The sequence below is a fragment of the Panulirus ornatus genome, chromosome 2, assembly GCF_036320965.1.
Source record: "Panulirus ornatus isolate Po-2019 chromosome 2, ASM3632096v1, whole genome shotgun sequence".
NCBI lineage: Eukaryota > Metazoa > Arthropoda > Malacostraca > Decapoda > Palinuridae > Panulirus > Panulirus ornatus.
The window spans coordinates 91,175,822-91,197,943 of record NC_092225.1 but is presented as its reverse complement, the minus strand read 5'-3'; the positions used below and the strand labels follow the sequence as shown (position 1 = coordinate 91,197,943).

General features: G+C 40.6%; 1 protein-coding gene across 1 annotated transcript in view; it reads right to left on the bottom strand.

Moving 5' to 3' along the window:
- Nucleotides 1-14,999: 14,999 nt before the first annotated feature.
- The window catches only part of LOC139758313 (dual specificity tyrosine-phosphorylation-regulated kinase 2-like), a 446,525-nt gene continuing 439,402 nt past the window's right edge, over nucleotides 15,000-22,122 (bottom strand). The window contains exon 3 of the mRNA XM_071679544.1: nucleotides 15,000-20,495. Within this exon, the coding sequence (XP_071535645.1) occupies nucleotides 19,935-20,495 (561 nt within the window). The 3' untranslated portion in view covers nucleotides 15,000-19,934. The remainder of the gene's footprint in view (nucleotides 20,496-22,122) is intronic.

Below are 22,122 nucleotides of genomic sequence, written 5' to 3'. Positions count from 1 at the left end.
CATTACCCTCTTCTTTTTTTTTCGTGTGGCGTAATGGCTGGTGTGTGTGTGTGTGTGTGTGTGTGTGTGTGTGTGTGTGTGTGTGTGCTCTTGGCAAGATACAGTGTACATGTTTACAGTGTCGGGTCTCCCATACCGTGTTGATTGTTAAGGCCTTAAGTAACACGCTACATTTTATATTTCGGGAAGGATTTATGTCCGGTATGATTTGGATATCCCTTGTGTATTGTAAACCATTTTGTTGCCAGTATGTAGATCAGTTGATGATTACACAGACAGTGCATCGATTTCTGAGACTATTTTGAATATTTTATTAGAAGATTTATTTGATATACGTTTTCTAATGTTGTCTATATATTTTTTTTTTTCAGTGGCTTCAGTCTCGAACAGTGGCCAGGTTCCGAATGAGGTAGATGATTGAAGGATGCGTAATGTAAACCAGTCGAGTGTTCCAGTGAACCGTAGCTTCGCCTTAACTTCGCCCGCCCGCCCTTGCGTAAGACTGGGAGACCGTGAGGTGTGGCAAAGTGACCATCATCATTGTTGTTGTACGTCTCTTCCACGGCATATGAACCCAACGGTCGGTCGTGTACAGGGAGGTGGTTCACAGACTGACGGCCTTGCCACCCAGGTGCTGGTGGGTATGATAGAGAGAGAGAGAGAGAGAGAGAGAGAGAGAGAGAGAGAGAGAGAGAGAGAGAGAGAGAGAGAGAGAGATTGCATCAAAGAGAAGGATGGTAGGGCTTGCGAGTAGCGCCCACACGTGGATAAAAATTTACGGATTTACATATTGCGACTCGTGTTGGCTAGGTGTCGTAATGTGTTAGATGGGGAGATTGTGTGTTTGTGTGTGTGTGTGTGTGTGTGTGTGTGTGTGTGTGTGTGTGTGAGGGAGGGGGGATGGAGAAATAGTTACATCGTTCTGATTACGCAGACTTTACAAGGTCCTTATTAGTGGAAAACCAGTTCTTAATGTTAGATTTTCTACCAAGTAAGAAAGGATAGCTAAGTAGAGGGGTCTCTCTCTCTCTCTCTCTCTCTCTCTCTCTCTCTCTCTCTCTCTCTCTCTCTCTCTCTCTATCTATCTATCTATCTATCTATCTATCTATCTATCCTGACAATTTTCATAAACAAGAATCGGAAACTTAGGTAATGTATCCGACCAGCACACTTACTTTTCCACCTGTTTCCACACTGTATTTCCGGAACGCGGACTGAAACGTATACGTATTGTACATAACGCGAGAAACAAAGGGTAGTTCTTATCTCTTCCTTCTTGTCATCTTGGTTACATGCACGTACACATATTCAGACACCCCAACTTCAGTCTTCGAGGAGAAAAATCCACTCGTGGCGTTTTCCTGTTTCGGTTTTTGAAAAGAAAAAAAAAGTGCAATATCACTCGTTTTTTTTCGGCACTCTGTTTTTTGCATCAGCATTAGACCCCTCCCACCCAAACTATTGACCCCCACACTCAAAGTAGAAAATAACTCTAGCATTATCAACACAACCCTCCCTCTACTTACAAAAACAAAAGACTAAATATATACACACTCCAATGGCTTCGACAGTCAGTCTCTTTCTGACTCCACTCCACACCCAAGTGAAACTACACTTCTCAGACATGTACATGTCACTATTTCTTCTCTACCTTCTGAACACTATCTCCACAACATTACAGACAGCAATTCAACGTATCACAAAACCCCATACGGCCAAAGATGGAGCTTCCGCACTGAACATTTACTCCTCGATTTTCCTGTACTCACCACACACACACACACACACACACACACACACACACACACACACACACACAGTATCACCAAACTGCTGACCTGCGGTCCTCGGTGGATGTGGCAAGCTACCTGAGCGCTGCAAGAGCTCCATAGTGTGGGATCTTGAAGCGAATACTCCAAATACCATCTTACCTCAATATTTTCGAGATTCAGTTTTTTTGCAACAACGCTAGAGCCTTCTCATCCAAATCATTTCATAAATATCGACTTCCAACCTTCAAATAGAAACATAAAGTTTAAAGCCCCTGACTTTTAGTTCAGCAGCCTGTGGTCACATATACCTCTACCCCAGCTAGCACAACAGATCATATCCACATCAGAGTTTCGCATCAAGCACTTAAACAACCCAGTTTAAAACACTTATCCGAAACCACTCCGCAGACTTCTTCCAGTTTCCGTCCCCCATCTCCGCTCTGGAATATGCTAATAACCACGAGGAAAGATGAAACACGTCAAGTCCTGAGTGCACTTTCGTGTAATCGCATCGTCAGGGGGACATACAAGAATGATCTATCCTGATGATGAGATTACATAAAATTGCACTCGTGACTTATCATCGTGTTTCATTTTTCGAGTGGCTTATCAGCATATATATATATATATATATATATATATATATATATATATATATATATATATATATATATATATATATATATATATATATATATCCCTGGGGATAGGGGAGAGAGAATACTTCCCACGTATTCCTTAAGTGTCGTAGAAGGCGACTAAAAGGGGAGGGAGCGAGGGCCTGGAAATCCTCCCCTCTCGTTTATAATTTTCCAAAAGGAGCAGAGAAGGGGGCCAAGTGAGGATATTCCCTCAAAGGCTCAGTTCTCTGTTCTTAGCGCTACCTCGCTAATGCGGGAAATGGCGAATAGTATAAAATATATATATATATATATATATATATATATATATATATATATATATATATATATATATATATATATATATATATAGTGAGTGGTGGAATGAAGAAGCAAGATTGTTAGTGAAAGAGAAGAGAGTCATTTGGACGATTTTTGCAGGGAAATAGTGCAAATAACTGGGAGATGTATAAAAGAAAGAGACAGGAGATCAAGAGAAAGGTGCAAGAAGTGAAAAAGAGGGCAAATGAGACGGGGTGAGAGAGTATCATTAAATTTTAGGGAAAATAAAAAGATGTTTTGGAAGGAGGTAAATAAAGTGCGTAAGACAAGAGAACAAATGGGAACATCGGTGAAGGGGACAAATGGGGAGGTAATAACAAGTAGTGGTGAAGTGAGACGGAGATGGAGTGAGTATTTTAAAGGTTTGTTGAATGTGTGTGATGATAAGAGTGGCAGATAGAGGGTATTTTGGTCGAGGTGATGTGCGAAGTGAGAAGGTTAGGGAGAATGATTTAGTAAACAGAGAGGAAGTAGTGAAAGCTTCCACAACTCCTGCTTCAAGAGTAGCACTACTACTTCCTTAGCTTTTCTCCTTTCAGCATCCCCCGACTTTACTCCCAAGACATTTCATAACCATTCTCCCCGCTTTACCCTTGAGCTTCATTTCACTCGGAGACAGAACATCCAGGTATCTTTCCTCAAACATACTACCGGTGTCTCCTCTCTTCTCGCCTTGGTTAAATCCACACACATTTAGACACCCCTAGTCTGAGCCTTCGAGGGGGATGAGCACTCCCCACTTGACCCCTTCTGTTTCCTCTTCTAGAAATTGAAGTACAAGAAGAGGGTTTCCAGCTCCCCGATCCCACCGAGAGTACGGAGGTAAAATTCTTTCTGCCTTACCTTAAAAAGATCTGAATTTAATGTGATTCATGTAGGAGTTTGATCCATGCTCTGAATAATTTTCTCTTCATTTAGTCTTTCTTCCCTCATGTGAATCCATTATTTCCATGTCCTTGACTCTCAATGTTTCGTATAATTTCTCATCTCTGTTTATGCTTGTTGTGCATTGTAGGTGTCGTCTTCCATTCTAATCTTCTATTCATCCATTGTTTTCTGAATGTAGGTATCTTTCTCTTTAAGGTTGGGAGAAGGGCATTTTTAGTGGAGTTTTACTGGGTGGGCAAGTAGTGTAAAAGGGCTCTTCTTGGAAAGGAATCCATATGCATTGTAAAATATGTTAGAACTGATTCGAAAGTATCACATAGAGCAAGTAAATCCTTGGAATAGGAAAAACTTTTGAGATGATGTACATGTAAACACAAATAACGTTAGCTTAATGAACAGAGCACTTTGGTCAGTGTAAAAGAGGCAACGCCCACCCGCTGAGGACCATTATAATAGCATGACTAGGTTAGAGACTGGAAAGGCCGAGTGGGAAATATCCACCCAATTTGTATGGTGAAAAAAAAATGCCATAGTTGAGAATGCAGTTGTTTAGTGCTTGTCGGGTCATTTATATTTGTATATATCTTGTGATTGTTGCAGTTGGGGAGGATCTGATGGTACAGGTTGAAGTATTAAGTAGGGGTAAGCCTTTTATTTCCATTTGTGGGTTGGTGGTTAACTTTGGAGTGCTTTGTGTGGGAAGGGTCTAGTGCTGTTGCAAAAATTGAGTGCCAAGCATATTGAAGTGTAAATGTATTGGGAGGATATTTGTTTCATTGTATAGGTGATAAGTGTTTATGTTAGCTAGGAAGCTGATGAATGATCTGAGTGGTCTGCTTGACGGCTTTTTATTTTTCATTTTTTTGACGGGATGGATGAACAGGCATTTAAGGTATAGTCTAGGGTAGAGTGGATGAATTGTTTGTTGAGGATACAAGAGATATTTTATCCTTTATCCTTATCTGGTACCAGTCAAGTGTTCTGAGGGCATTTGGTCTGTTTGTTGCTTCATGTTACTATTTGTGTTGTGGAGAGTATGTGATGCCCAGAATACTTGATGTTTTGTTGAGTAGGAGAGAGTGGCCATTCATGGTGATGGGAGAGCACAGGTTGCATTCAATCTGTCTGGAGATTATAAGAGGGTGATTGAAAATTTCTGTGGAGATGTACACATTCTCTTCTGGCTTAGCCACTGTTCACATAACTTGTGTATTTAATGCTTCATGTTTGTTGTTTCTCTTGTGAATGCATGGGAACTGTGATATGATTGATTATAAGGTCATCTGCGTAAGGGAGGACCTTCAGACTGTGGTCTCCGGAAGGTAATGGTAAGTCACATAGGAAGAGATTTAAGACAGTTGGAGATATAACTGCTCCTTGGGAACTCCATTGCAGAGCTTCAGGGTATTATAAAGTTTTTGTGGATGACACAATTTTGCAGCCAGCTATAAAGGTGGCCAACCACTTTGTCATTATTGTGGAGGGTGGTGTCGTGTATCTTTTGTGTAAGGATATGTCAGGGGACAGTGACAAATGCTTTGCTGATGTCTCTTCCCATTAGTATTTTGCTAAAAGAGACGCAGTAAGTGAAAGTTCACCTTCAGCAAGGCTGTATCATTGTCAGGGAAAGAGTAGTAGTAGTCACATCAAGGAACTTCTTGCTCATAAGGAGTCCATCATTTGCTTTCTTCTAATGGTAGCACTGCAGGAGACCCCATAAAAGGGGTCCTGAGATTATATAATTTACAATTTACTGTATATGATATGCATATATTTGAGATTGTTGTGGCTATCATGCTTTTGCTACTGTTTTGTTAACCAATTCTGGTAGAGTTATGTGATTGCAGTATATTAATTCTAAATACCAGTATCTACATTATTTCTTTACATTCTTTTCTTCTGGCAATAAATATCTCCCTTAGTTTTTCATAACATTATTTTTTTCAAGATAGAATGATGTACACCTCAATCTGTTGAAACATTAACTTACGATGCTTCACTGCTGGGCATATGAGGTGCTTCACGGGTATTTTTAGGCATATTTAGTGAAATGTGTAGTGTCTTTGGAAATGTTTTTGTCAAAAAAAAAATGTGTCTGTTGCCTGATGTATTTTTTGGGAGCCTTTTCCCCCCCAACAGCATGGACGCAGCCCAGGCTGCTGGGTTAGTCATTGGTCAGCCAAGCGATTGGAAGCCATAGCCCACAGGCCCACAGTAGACCCATATTCTGGCTGGTCTGGCACGCTTTGTAGGTACTTGTCCAGGGTCCTTTTAAAAGCATCGCCACCATGCATCTCGTGGTGTTTTTGATGAACATATAAGGCATCTCTCTTTTTGTGCATATTGTACCTTTGTATTCAAAAAGTAGTATTTTACAATCTTCCACGTCTATCATGCCAGTGATAGTTATTATGAACATTAGTTTTGGACCATGCCTTTGAAGATATTGCAGGTATAGATAGAGATATTCCTCTCCCATTTGCACTTCAAAGAGTACAGCCCTAGTGATTTCAGCCATTCCTAGTAAATTAGTTTCTTTACCAAATTTTTTTTTTTTCTATTATTTTGCTTTGTCGCTGTCTCCCGCGTTTGCGAGGTAGCACAAGGAAACAGACGAAAGAAATGACCCAACCCACCCACATACACATGTATATACATACACGTCCACACGCAAATATACATACCTATACATCTCAATGTACACATATATATACACACACAGACATATACATATATACACATGTGCATAATTCATACTGTCTGCCTTTATTTATTCCCATCGCCACCTCGCCACACATGGAATAACAACCCCCTCCCCCCTCATGTGTGCGGGGTAGCGCTAGGAAAAGACAACAAAGGCCCCATTCGTTCACACTCAGTCTCTAGTTGTCATGTAATAATGCCCGAAACCACAGCTCCCTTTCCACATCCAGGCCCCACAGAATTTTCCATGGTTTACCCCAGGCGCTTCACTTGCCCTGATTCAATCCACTGACAGCACGTCGACCCCGGTATACCACATCGATCCAATTCACTCTGTTCCTTGCTCACCTTTCACCCTCCTGCATGTTCAGGCCCCGATCACTCAAATTCTTTTTCACTCCATCTTTCCACCTCCAATTTGGTCTCCCACTTCTCCTCGTTCCCTCCACCTCCGACACATATATCCTCTTGTTCAATCTTTCCTCACTCATTCTCTCCATGTGCCCAAACCATTTCAAAACACCCTCTTCTGCTCTCTCAACCACGCTCTTTTTATTTCCACACATCTCTCTTACCCTTACATTACTTACTCGATCAAACCACCTCACACCACATATTGTCCTCAAACATCTCATTTCCAGCACATCCACTCTCCTGCGCACAACTCTATCCATAGCGCACGCCTCACAACCATACAACATTGTTGGAACCACTATTCTTTCAAACATACCCATTTCTGCTTTCGGAGATAATGTTCTCGACTTCCACACATTCTTCAAGGCTCCCAGGATTTTCGCCCCCTCCCCCACCCTATGATTCACTTCCGCTTCCATGGTTCCATCCGCTGCCAGATCCACTCCCAGATATCTAAAACACTGTACTTCCTCCAGTTTTTCTCCATTCAAACTTACCTCCCAATTGACTTGACCCTCAACCCTGCTGTACCTAATAACCTTGCTCTTATTCACATTTACTCTTAACTTTCTTCTTTCACACACTTTACCAAACTCAGTCACTAGCTTCTGCAGTTTTTCACATGAATCAGCCACCAGCGCTGTATCATCAGTGAACAACAACTGACTCACTTCCCAAGCTCTCTCATCCCAACAGACTTCATACTTGCCCCTCTTTCCAAAACTCTTGCATTCACCTCCCTAACAACCCCATCCATAAACAAATTAAACAACCATGGAGACATCACACACCCCTGCCGCAAACCTACATTCACTGAGAACCAATCACTTTCCTCTCTTCCTACACGTGCACATGCCTTACATCCTCGATAAAAACTTTTCACTGCTTCTAACAACTTGCCTCCCACGCCATACCTTAGTACCTTCCACAGAGCATCTCTATCAGCTCTATCATATGCCTTCTCTAGATCCATAAATGTTACATACAAATCCATTTGCTTTTCTAAGTATTTCTCACATACATTCTTCAAAGCAAACACCTGATCCACACATCCTCTACCACTTCTGAAACCACACTGCTCATCCCCAATCTGATGCTCTGTACATGCCTTCACCCTCTCAATTAATACCCTCCCATACAATTTACCAGGAATACTCAACAAACTTATACCTCTAATTCGAGCACTCACTCTTATCCCCCTTTGCCTTTGTACAATGGCATTATGCAAGCATTCCATCAATCCTCAGGCACCTCACCATGAATCATACATACATTGAATAACCTTACCAACCAGTCAACAATACAGTCACCCCCTTTTTTAATAAATTCCACTGCAATACCATCCAAACCTGCTGCCTTGCCGGCTTTCATCTTCCGCAAAGCTTTTACCACCTCTTCTCTGTTTACCAAATCATTTTCCCTAACCCTCTCACTTTGCACACCACCTCGACCAAAACACCCTATATCTGCCACTCTATCATCAAACACATTCAACAAACCTTCAAAATACTCACTCCATCTCCTTCTCACATCACCACTACTTGTTATCATCTCCCCATTAGCCCCCTTCACTGAAGTTCCCATTTGCTCCCTTGTCTTATGCACTTTATTTACCACATTAATGGATGCCATGAAATAATTTTTAACACTTTTGATACTACAAGTTTGCCTAACTTTTAGGATGGTGTAAGAACAAGATTCTATGAGAAAATTGGCAACTTGAAAAGCATTATTGACTTTTCTTCCTCTGTCTTGAAAGTCTTCTAGGTTCATATCACTATCCCTCTGGAGAAGACAGCTGTTGTTTTATTAGAGTTCACTAAAGGTTGCTTGTGGCATGAGAAGCGTGGGAGGTGGGCAAATTAGAAAGGGTAGTGAGTGGTGGGATGAAGAAGTAAGATTATTAGTGAAAGAGAGAGGCACTCGGACAATTTTTGCAGGGAAATAATGCAAATGAGAGGGAGATGTATAAAAGAAAGAGGCAGGAAGTCAAGAGAAAGGTGCAAGAGGTGAAAAAGAGGGCAAATGAGAGTTGGGGTGAGAGAGTGTCATTAAGTTTTAGGGAGAATAAAAAGATGTTTTGGAAGGAGGTAAATAAAGTGCGTAAGACAAGGGAACAAATGGGAACTTCAGTGAAGGGGGCTAATGGGGAGGTGATAACAAGTAGTGGTGATGTGAGGAGGAGATGGAGTGCATATTTGAAGGTTTGTTGAATGTGTTTGATGATAGAGTGGCAGATATAGGGTGTTTTGGTCGAGGTGGTTTGCAAAGTGAGAGGGTTAGGGAAAATGATTTGGTAAAGAGAGAAGAGGTAGTAAAAGCTTTGTGGAAGATGAAAGCCGGCAAGGCAACGGGTTTGGATGGTATTGCAGTGGAATTTATTAAAAAAGGGGGTGACTGTATTGTTGACTGGTTGGTAAGGTTATTTAATGTATGTATGATTCATGGTGAGGTGCCTGAGGATTGGTGGAATGCTTGCATAGTGCCATTGTACAAAGGCAAAGGGGACAAAGGTGAGTGCTCAAATTACAGAGGTATAAGTTTGTATTCCTGGGAAATTATATGGGAGGGTATTGATTGAGAGGGTGAAGGCATGTACAGAGCATCAGATTGGGGAAGAGCAGTGTGGTTTCAGAAGTGGTAGAAGATGTGTGGATCAGGTGTTCGCTTTGAAGAATGTATGTGAGAAATACTTAGAAAAGCAAATGGATTTGTATGTAGCATTTATGGATCTAGAGAAGGCATATGATAGAGATGCTCTGTGGAAGGTATTAAGAATATATGGTGTGAGAGGCAAGTTGTTAGAAGCAGTGAAAAGTTTTTATCGAGGATGTAAGGCATGTGTATGTGTAGGAAGAGAGGAAAGTGATTGGTTCTCAGTGAGTGTAGGTTTGTGGCAGGGGTGTATGATATCTCCGTGGTTGTTTAATTTGTTTATGGATGGGGTTGTTAGGGAGGTGAATGCAAGAGTTTTGGAAAGAGGGGCAAGTATGCAGTCTGTTGTGGATGAGAGAGCTTGGGAAGTGAGTCGGTTGTTGTTCGCTGATGATACAGCGCTGGTGGCTGATTCATGTGAGAAACTGCAGAAGCTGGTGACTGAGTTTGGTAAAGTGTGTGAAAGAAGAAAGTTAAGAGTAAATGTGAATAAGAGCAAGGTTATTAGGTACAATAGGGTTGAGGGTCAAGTCAATTGGGAGGTAAGTTTGAATGGAGAAAAACTGGAGGAAGTGAAGTGTTTTAGATATCTGGGAGTGGATCTGGCAGCGGATGGAACCACGGAAGCGGAAGTAAATCATAGGGTGGAGGAGGGGACGAAAATTCTGGGAGCCTTGAAGAATGTGTGGAAGTCGAGAACATTATCTCGGAAAGCAAAAATGGGTATGTTTGAAGGAATAGTGGTTCCAACAATGTTGTATGGTTGCGAGGTGTGGGCTATGAATAGAGTTGTTCGGAGGAGGGTGGATGTGCTGGAAATGAGATGTTTGAGGACAGTATGTGGTGTGAGGTGGTTTGATCGAGTAAGTAATGTAAGGGTAAGAGAGATGTGTGGTAATAAAAAGAGTGTGGTTGAGAGAGCAGAAGAGGGTGTTTTGAAATGGTTTGGTCATATGGAGAGAATGAGTGAGGAAAGATTGACCAAGAGGATACATGTGTCAGAGGTGGAAGGAACGAGAAGTGGGAGACCAAATTGGAGGTGGAAAAATGGAGTGAAAAAGATTTTGAGTGATCGGGGCTTGAACATGCAGGAGGGTGAAAGGCGTGCAAGAAATAGAGTGAATTGGAACGATGTGGTATACCGGGGTCGACGTGCTGTCAATGGATTGAACCAGGGCATGTGAAGCATCTGGGGTAAACCATGGAGAGTTCTTTGGGACCTGGATGTGGAAAGGGAGCTGTGGTTTTGGTGCATCATTACATGACAGCTAGAGACTGAGTGTGAACGAATGTGGCCTTTGTTGTCTTTTCCTAGCACTACCTCACACACATGAGGGGGAAGGGGGTTGTTATTTCATGTGTGGCGGGGTGGTAATGGGAATGAATAAAGACAGACAGTATGAATTATGTATGTGCATATATGTATATGTTTGTGTGTGTATATATATGTATACGTTGAGATGTATAAGTATGTATGTTTTGCGTGTGTGGACGTATATGTATATACATGTGTATGTGGGTGGGTTGGGCCATTCTCTCGTCTGTTTCCTTGCGCTACCTCGCTAACGCAGGAGACAGCGACAAAGCAAAATGAATACCTCTTTCATTATTTTCAGATAAATTTTGTCAGGGCCTACCATTTTGATTATTTTCATTCTGCTTCTTGTTGACAGTATGGCTTCGGCTTTCATATCGGTTTGTTGCGGAACATTCTCCTCTCTCATTAATGATACTGGTTTCAAGACATGAGTTGTGTCTACAGATGCAAAAAAATATAAGATTTTTTGCTATGGCCTCATTGTCTTCAACCAAATCACCATTATCTGGAATAAATGGACCAGTTGACTTGGTAATGACTCTCTTGCTCCTTGTATAACCATAAAACTCCAGCAGTATACATTTCATAATAATGTTTACTTATACTTTCTCTACAAAGATTTATGTAAGTTACACTATCATGTTGACTATTGGTCTGTTTTCTTTTCTTAAGGGTTGTCATCTTAGACAACAGGCACTTCTTTATCTCACCATCCTATACCCTTGACTTCATTTCAGAAAAAGACCGTATCATTAGCACATAAGTCTCCTCCACTGCATTGAAAGTATTAATGAAGGTTTTCCAGCTGTGTTCATGTCGTTTTCATTGATGACATCATTCTAGGTTTCCCCGTCAAGAGCATTGTTATCACTAAATTTTGCAATTTTATACTTGTGTATTAATTTACAAACATTTCTTCATCTTCAACATTATTATCGAGATTGTCATTTGTAGTTAGAACTAAATCTGGTATATTCTTATCATGAGTAGGTTTCTCAACCCATTGAATTAGGGCTCGTCCAAGCAAATTTAGGTAGTCTGCACCTAGAGATACTGGAAATGGATTTCCTACACTTAGATATTGTTATGTTGAAATCTCCTACTATGATGGAATCTTGCTCATTATGGTACAAATTTCTTCAAAGTGATCATGAAATCTTTCGTCTGCCTCTGGCTCCTGTGTAAAATGCCTTTAAAGTAGTCGTATTGTTATTTTCTAATGAATGTTTTGAATTTCTACAAAAATGAAAGACACAGCAACTACAATATTTTCACTAAGAGCGAGACACCACCACCAACTTTGTTTACCCTATCATTATTAAACAGAGTGTACTGTGGGACTGCATATTCATTGTGATCGTTAGTTAAAAAGTTGTACTGTCTGTAAGTTAAAAAGTTGTACTGTATATCTATTTTCCAGTTTCTCTAGTTATTCCCATTTTATTTGATATGACACCGTGGTCATATTTATTTTATACTTTTGCAGTCTGTATAAATCAGATCAGCAGTTTGATTGTTCCTTAACAGCCTTATCATAATGGTCAAGCAGTTGAGAGGTGAGAGATCTTGCCCTGAAATGATATTGTACTTGGTCATGCATATTGTTCAGTTTCATGAATTCATCGAGCATGCTTCTTAGGACTCTCAGAAATCATAATGTGTGATGTTGATGCCTTTTTTTTTTTCTTTTTTTTTACCTATGTGGAGTGGAGCATTGTGTCAGTTTTGCACTCTTGGGTACAATGCCAGGCATATAAGCAGTGATCGTGCAAAGGGTGTTTTGCATATCTTTATGAAGACAGTTCCAGGAGTGTCCGCTATGTGTAACATGGGGAGATTACTGTTTAGAGAGACGTCTGCTGGGATGTCAATCTTCAAAGTGGTTTTTAGGCCAGTTAATACCATTTCATATTACTTTTTAAAAATCTCATTAATCTGTGGGCAGTCATTTTTAAAAGCACCCTTGCTGCTTTTTGGAGGCAAGTGGAAGTTTTGGGCCTCAATTTCAGTTTTCATACAAGATGGGCTGCTTCTTACCTCATCAGTTTCTCGTTCCTTTTCTTTTTTGGCTGTTTCTTACTTAATCAGATCCTCTTCCTCTTATTTTCCATGATTGATATGACACATGACATTTTGAGTTTATGATTTATGTCTAATAGTTTGTTAATGTTTTTCTTCCTTTGCTAGGTGAGCTGAGGGTTTTTAGATGGTGTACATTTCTCTCTTGCTTTTTGATGAGTGCTTGTCTTCTTCCCTCAACCCTAGACATCTGTGCTTTCTTTTTTGCAGTTATATGCTTATTTCACATGTAGAGTACGAGAGTGATCATGTCTTTGACGCACTCTTTGTGTTTTGATACTAATAATGGTCTTCCATCATGTCACAGACATATCGTTTATTACATCTTCCCATTCATATCCTTGCTATTAAAACTAGAATTGCTAACTACACCTCCATGGTTATGTGTGTATTATTAGGGATATTTAATGTTTACATTTTTTTTAACTTGATTTGGTTGTGATCAGAATACAAGGTGTTTGAGATAGTGATGGTACATATCACATCCACATTGTTTGTAAAGATCAGGTCCAAAGTGTTAATTATTCTGGTTGGTTTTGTTATTTGCTGTCTAAGGGAGAACTTGTGACAATCTGATTAACTAATTCACCCCTGCCCAATGTTCATAAGAGCTTCCTCTGGTATTGGTAGCTTCAGCTACAATGTTGCGGCCCACGTGTTTTCAATTTATGTTTGATAGGTTGAAGTTTCCTAAGATGAGCCTCTTTGGGACTGGGTTTCCGAAGAAGTCCAGACATGATCCTGTGCTTCTTACTTGGAACAACCAGGTTTTGGTTTTTCCACCTTTACAGTGGGTGTTTCTCCGAAATTAATTGGAGAGTACAGGAGCTCAGCTGTTCTTAGTGTCAGCATATAGTCCAACTCCTACATATGATCTTTTAGACCTGTTGCATTTGTGCATGTCGTAATTTGGGATGCGGACCTCACAATTCGTATGGTCTTTAGTATTTATTTACGTGAAGGATGCAAACATGCCATTCAACTCACTTTTGTGATATGTGATACTGTTTGTTGGCATATATAGAGTATTATATCTTATTTCTGTTGTCAAGGGGGTTAATTAAATCTGTACTCTTGAGGTTTGTAGAGTATTTTAAGCTCTACTGTTTGGTAAAAGGAATTCATTGTTATTATCTGTTCATTGCTTATATCTATTGTCTTTATAAGTTTCACAGCTTCAAAATTATTATTATAAGTTTCACAGACAGCTTCAAAAATTATTATAAGTTTCACAGCTTCAAAAATTATTACATAAACTGAGGGGACAGATCTCATACAGGCTTCCTTGACATCTCCTCATATACTGACCAGTGTATGAAAGGAATTTAGGGTGTAGTGTTTATTAACAATGTGTGGGATGCTACAACATGCATTACTGGTTGAGTATTTTGTCGTAGATTAGAGATGGCCAATTCAAGAATTATTAAAGTATTATCCCCAGCCACAGTGAATAGGAAAGAATCACTGAGGCAAATAAACCAGTCATGGTGAAGTATCTCAAAACAATATTTATGTATCTAATACTAATTATTGCTTTACAACATTAAAACCAAACAAAAATGTTGAGATGGGTTTATAAATAGTGATGTATAATCTATCTGTTTACATCATTCTTAGCCTTAGATACCTCACCCCAAACAAACCACTGGCAAAAGGCAACTCTAGCGCTGTTTGCAGAGGCTCCTACCCAATGTTTCTATACTGCCAGCGTTTACCTAATGCTCTTGCCTACCACTTTTACCTAATGCTCCTGCCTAAATGTTAATTTCTACTGCTCCTACCATTTTGTAAAAAGGCAGGGCTAGCGCATAGTGCTCCCCTTAGGAAAATCTAGTTATAAAGAATGAGCTGTGCAAGTTAAGTGTTATCAAGTGTTATGTAAGACAAGGAGGGATTGTACATTTGTGGACAGAATGCCAGTAGTCCATGTGTGGGTGAGGTAGAAAGGAAATACAGCTACCTGGGTCAGAAGAGTGCAACTTGACAACCACTGAAGTGCTGGCTGTAAGCAGTTGTCACCAACCCTTCTGATACCCAGGCAGGTAATACTGGTAATATACCTTCTTGGTCATTGGCTGCCTACCAACTACTACCTACCTAATATGTGTAATAATAAACTATATGTCTTGTATTGGGTTTCTTATTTTCTTCTTTGAATTTCAAACATTAACAAATTAAGATAAAAATTTGGAAAATGACACAACTGTAAATGAATATTTTGTTTATTGATGCCTAACAACACAGAAATTATGTTCCTACACATTCTAGTCTTTATTTCATCCGTCCTATGGGGCGGATTTTGTTTTTACAAATGTTTTCTTCATGTATGGCTTTACAGTACTGTTTACAGTTATCACAAAATTAAAAAAGAAAGACCATTCTACCAACACGTCGGTAAGAAATATTTTGCATTATTCTATACATACTGCTTAAAATGTTGGCTGTTTTATCAACCCTTTGTGAATTTTTGATGAAACAAAAATATCAAAAGGTGGGTGGGTGGGGAGAGAGAGGAGATGAGGTGTCTATGATCAACACATTCATTTTTATACAAAACACATTCACATAGCATTCTTCAGTTGGTGAGCGTCGTACAAGGGGCTCCAACTCTCCTAAAAAATTATGTACAGTATTCTCCACAAAACTGATAACTATATCAGACATCTATATTACAATGTCTTACATCATGTGTACAATATGTAAATATGAGTGGGTGGAGGAGCGACAGATCAACAGTGTGACTGTCTTCCTTGCCCTTTCTAAGATGAGAAAATTTTGTATCACCCTGTATGACTGATGAAGACAGCTTTTACATATTTCCTACATGATGAAATGTCATTATTCATCAAACCTAAGGTCTGCTGTCTTCATCAAGACTACATGGCACAGAGCAATGAGTGCTGGAGAAAATGATACACAAGAAGCTGTTACATTCGTCTGAGTCCAACTCTGACTTAGATTCCGGCAATATCACATGATGGAAAGCTAAACTATTTAATGTTGACTTGATGCTATGAATTCATGAGGCCAGGATCTATGATATATGAGAGAGCTGAGGACGAAGACTGATGAAACTGACTGGATGATGAGTTATGGAAATCAAGTCAGAGTGCACAGACGAACGAACGAACAAATGCCTGAAACACAACACAGACGAAGAGGGCAGCACTTGGCAACATGGCCTCTATGTACATTTGTGACAATTTATGTACACTGCCGAAAGCCCTATAAATGTGCACACATTTGGTCGGGACTCATGGGGAAGTCAATCTATTTTCTTTCATTACTAAAATATGCCTGTCATATTTTTCTTGACTGTTAGCTGATTTTTAAAAAAATATAGTGTTTGATGTCATGACTGACATTAATATAATTTACACTTCAAGAAGTTCAGTGAGTGTCAAGAAGTTTGTCTGGGAAAAGTCATCTTACACTGCATGCATCAGGATCATAGAAGAGTCTGCCTGTGGAATTTTGAGTCTGATGTGTCACTACTGTCACCTAATTATACATGAATAAACTTGAGTTAAACATGTGGTTCATTAACAGTATTCTGGGTAAATGGTATATAAACTTTACATTATAAAAGCATTTTAAAAGTACACCTCTGAGGATATTTCTCAAATTATTTCTTGGCCAGTACTATTCTGTGATATTTACAATTTGAAAGTAAATAACATAAAAACATTGCACAATGAATCATTCTATCATCCTTCTATTTGAATATATTTCATGGGTTTTTGATGTATACATTTTTTCTACCTTTCTACACAGTTGATTTGGACTTTTCAGCCTTCCTTTCCTAGTACTGAAGCTGTAAATCCGATGGATTTCTGCACATATCCAAGGTGTATACGAGCATAATCCTCCTGGATGTATGGAGTGGGTTATCTTTTCCATAATGAGTAATCTGTAATAGGAATCACAGTGGGATGTATGTACGTGAAAATTAAATGCAGTACTTCATATTCAATGCTTTTTGCCATCTTGGAGTTAGGTTTTCAATTATTTGTTTGGCAATCTCTAGGTACACAATATATAAAAAGATCAACTAAAAATCAACTAAGAGTCACACACAGATAATCCCTTTCTGTGACTATTTTTATGGTAAAAGTTATTACAGTTCACATAAAACTGTAGATCACTATTTTGTAAAATAGTATTTTGCATGACTTTTGAGTCTCAATATGAATGTAAAAATTATTCCTAATAGACCTACTGCATGAAATCTGCACCAGTTGCTCTGTCAAGCATGTCAGTATTCCCTACTGTGTATCAGGGATTAGTCTTATGTCTTTACAGCAGCATGGTGGTCTGTCATATTTACATAATCTATGATAATAACAGGCAAACAATTTGGGTGTTGGATGACCTATCCCTACCCCTTGTTAATAGATGACCATTTGTTCTTTCCATGTGCACATACAATGGCTGCAAAGGCCTCTTGCTACACTACAACAGCCCCCTGCATGTCTCCTCACTCTTTTTGACATGACTCACATGATCAGCAGTGATGCAAACTTTAAAGACAATACAGGTTCAGATCCTCAGTACAGAGAAGCTTAGCCCAGAGTAATCTCATATTTTGCATTACACATTGCTGATGTGTGTGATCACTGCACTGAACGTGATCCAGACATGCAATCTAAATGCTTTAACCGCAGTGTGTGCTGTCCTTGTTTTCTACAAAATATTGCACTTCTTACAAAAAATGAACTATGTCATCTTCACACAAAAGGAACACCGTGTCTTTGTCTAAAAACAAAAAATATTTCACAAAGTCGACCTTCAAAGAATTTTTATTTACCAAGTAACATCCAAACCAATTTTTAGTCCTGGCACTGAAACATATACAAGGACTCGGGTGGATCCAGGCAGAATCTCAGCAGGTCCATGTGACAATCTGCATATGATAATAGTCCTACCTCGCACACAACAGTAATACTTCTGACATAATGACTGATTAACCCGTAAGATGCAGTTAAACTTTGGCAGGCATGAAGACAGCCACGATTGTCAGAGTAAAGAAAGAAATGTAATAAATATTCTTTAAAGAAAAATTAAGATCTTAGTTACACTAATCTTTCAGACGGTAACAATGTGATAGTTAAAACAGTAAGAATTATCATATAAATGATAAATAAAAAAATTACAGGCCTACCATATGAGCAAATAAGGCAGTGCAACACCTCAGTAAATCACCCCTAATTATTTAAATGCCAAAAAGAAGTTTGTTTTACTACCTTTGTTGAAAACACTTCTTCCAACATGGAGAAACAACAAAGGAAGAAATGAATATCTGTACCATAACACAGATAATTGTAAGGGCAACTCAGATTCCAATCGTGTCTCGATCTCAGCCCAATTTGGCCCACGGCACAGCTGGGCTGTCCAAAGCTATACTGAAACCATCATCTGGCAGCTTCTCCCACCATGCAGCATGACCGGGTGCAGCAGCAGCATCACTACCACACATTACTGTTTAATATTGGATCCCTGACTTGAGATTCATAGGCATATACAGGCTTAACCAATAACCATATTGCACTACAGATCATTGTGAGTTTAACACAATTAACGACTATAGTAAAAGTTGTAGGGGCTGGAGAGGTTTACGAATATATTGCTTGATTATGGCTATATTCTTGTGTGATGGTGGTGGTGGTGGTGTTGGCCAGCCACGGTCCCTGAGTGGGCATACAGCCAGTGAGCCTCAGTCCAGTGATGGGCGTGGGGCCAGGCAGCATTTGTGTCAGTATGATCTTGGTAGCCAACAAGGCATCTTGCTGTGGTTGTTGTAACCAGTTAAGCAGTTGGCCACAGCCAACCGTGGAGCAAGTCAGCAAGCAAATCACAGTCCCAATGTGGGTATGAAACCACAGATGTCTTAGTCTATAGAACACTAGCTCATGACCCTAACTGAGATGTGAGGTCACTCAGCAATGACTATATGGGGAATGAAGGCAGTGATTCATCAACCAACCATGACCAGCTAACACATACCCCTCACTGAAGCATGAGGGTTTTTGAATTAATGCCAGACCCAAGAGTAGAGAGACATTCCTGACCCAAGGAGGAAAGCCACTGACCCCTGACTCTAGATGAAGAGAGGGCACCCAAACCCTGGTGGAGTTAGGCCAAAGACTTTGAACCTAAAATGAAGGCCCACTGACATCAGACTCAAAATGATGGAAGTGGCCCTATGAGAGAGGCTACTGAGCCCTAGGGCTAGTGCCTTTTGACCCTTACTGGAGAGAGCGGCCCCAGCCCCTGCCCTGTGATCCCAGGTGAACGAGGTGAGCGCACATGACCTGCATGTTCTTCCCGCTGCTGGCAGCGCTACACCACGGCTCTGCTGCCCTGACCCAACAAAGAGAGCCTAAGAGATCCATAATAATATTACTAATTGTATTTACTTTTGAGAAATTGCATTTTGAAAGTCTTTTAAGACAATGTAACTTGTGAATCTTTCACATCATTTTCGTTGGATTTTCCATTGTGCTAAGTATAAAATGAGTATAAAGTCTTTATCCTCAGTTATTAATACCGTAGGATTTTGATTGCTTTAGCAAACCAAAAGGTTGACTGTGGCTGTGAGCGGGCGGGGGCAGGCAGGTGTTCATAGTCTGGGCTGGGTGTGGGCCTGGCTGCCTTCAGCACCATAAGCCCACACCACCCACCACCCGCACACCGCCCTTTGTGAACAAGGCGAGATCATAGAGAAGTTGTAATATCAACCAAGTAATCTGTGGGCGCCTGCTTCCCCCTTGCTCCCAGATGAGTGGAAAGGGCAGCCTTGGCACATGGCCACCCTTGCTGTTTCCACCAGGAATAAATATGGGTGGTTGGGGTTGGGGCGCCACACCAGAGCAGCACTAAGCCTAGTAGGTTGGCTGTGCTGGACGACTAGTGGGTGTGGCGGCGGGCTGAGTGCCGGGGGGGCGCGGCGTGGGCGAGCGTCCCGCCTCACACACCGCTCCCACCCGCCCGCCGCCGCTTGCGCTGCACACTCCCAATACTGCCACAATTGCACTTTGGTCTGGTGATATGTGAGCGGCATGACCCCCTGTGCATGTAATAACAACAGAGGACATAGGCCGCACCACTGGGCGTGAGGGTGGTGCTAAGTGGTGGGGGCAGGGCTCAAGTCACCGGGTTGGTGATCTGTGGTAGCTTGGTGTGGTGCCGCGGGTGTACAGTGGAGGCACCCCCGTCATCCGTGATGGTGGCACGCAGTTTGGTGGCTGAGGTGGCAATGGTGTTGAGCTTGGTGGCGGAGGAGGGGGTGCGTGATGATGACGAGGACGAGGGTGTACGCAATGTTGATGCTGGAGAGTCACTCTTCTCAGAGGGAGGTTTAGGTAGTCGGCGACGGAGCCAGCCATGCCTTAGCGCCTGGCTGGGTGTCATTCGCGTCGCTGGGTCCCAGTCTAGACACCGTTGAATGAAATCAAGGAACAGTGGATCGTTGCAGCCTTTGAGTGCTGTCTGCAGCGACTTCGAGCCTGGGGGCCCACGTGGCTTCCCTCTGCGGGACTGTCCGCCATGAAGGATGGTGGAGCCATCAGGGAGAGTGCGGGTGACACAGTACCGTGGGTACCCCTTACTCGTGATGAAGTTCTTGGCCCGTTTGCTCTGTTCCAGCAGCTTGGTGGGTGGCATCCCCAGCAGCTCTATGATGCAGGCCAGCTGGTCCGCCTCATCCTGCCGGGAAACACACAATCAATATATTTTTTTTAAATTAATGTACAGAGAGTACAAGGAAATTTTTGCCATTACTTAAGTAATGTAAATCAAATCACCATTGTACTATTTCATGTAAACACTTCAGGCCTCAGACAATTTTTTTTTCCACAATTAATGAAAAAAAATACTGTAATAAAAGTTTTTGCACTTAACCATCATGATTATAAAAAAAGTTGCTATTATGATGATCATAAATCAAGATGCTTTATCAGAACTGGCTGGAACAATTTTAACCCACTGACTGCAGATACTCTTGGTATCTAGTGTGCCCTTATTGTAGCAATTTTCAATAAATTTCAAAATTCAAATTTTTTTAATATTACCATTTGAGATCTTTTTTTTTTTCTGAAAAATTATATCTAAATCAATACTGTAATATTTTACTTATGTACGTGATGAAATTATCAAATGAATAAATGTTCAGGCTGCAACATGGCTAGGCAATAAAAATAATTCCCAATAATATGTGTTCCATTATTTAAATGGAACTATATACATAGGAGGAATTTAAAAGTTATAGTTTGGATGTGCTTGGGATTGGGGTAACCTATATCCCTGGGCAGGGTGTAAGGAGTGAAAATAGAAAAGGTAAATGCATATTACAGAGGGCATGGAAGGAAAAGTGGTATGGATGGGAATGAATGAAAGTTATCAAGGAAGAAGGAAGGAAGGAGGTGCAATTGTATTACCACCATGATCATGGGGAGTTGTTACAGAGCATGGATGGCATGGACAAAAAAAATTGGTGAAAGGAAAGACTGGCACTGTGAAGTATGTAAGGGTATATGTGTCTATGAATATGAAATACTGTGCAAGGTAAGGATAAAATTAAGCATTTCTGGAGAAATTTGAATGACTATAAATTGTTTTGAAAAAGGAGAGAAAGGTGGATGTAATGGGTGATATGAATGCAAAGGTGGGCTGTGAAGAAATTGAAGAGATAGTTGATAAATGGTGAGTACCTGAGAAAATGAAAATGGAAGTTATCTTGAGGATGTCTGTGCCTTGAAGGTTTTAATCCTTGCAAACACTTTTTTTCAGCACAAGATGATCCACAGGTATACATAGATGGTAAATGATGGAAGAGAAGAACAAAAGGGTTTGAGTGACTATGTGGCAGTGGATGAGAGGTTGAGAAAAGCTGTGCTAGATGCTAGAAATATGAGCATGAGCATGTTAACTTTGGTGACTGACCATTTCCCAGTTCTTGTGGGGGTGAGGATCAGAGAGAAGTGGAGGTATGGTGTAAGGAAGAATGGAGGTAAAAGTGTTGGCAAGCAAGAAGATTAATCACAAAGAATACAAGGAGGGGTATGAAAGGAAGGTGATCAAAAGTCTATATGGAAGTACAGTAAAAGCAGGGATTGCAGTTGTGTGTGAATGAGGTTTTTAAAATGTTTAGACAAAGACTGTAAAAGGTTGCAAAATTAGTAGTTGAATACAAGGTCATGAGATATAAGAATAAAAGGAAAATGCATAGTGGATGGATGAGATTAGAAATGCTGCGAAGAGAGGGGCACATAGTAGACTACACAAAAGGGATGTACTAGTGGAAGTTCAGCAAAGGAGGAGGGGAACTATATTA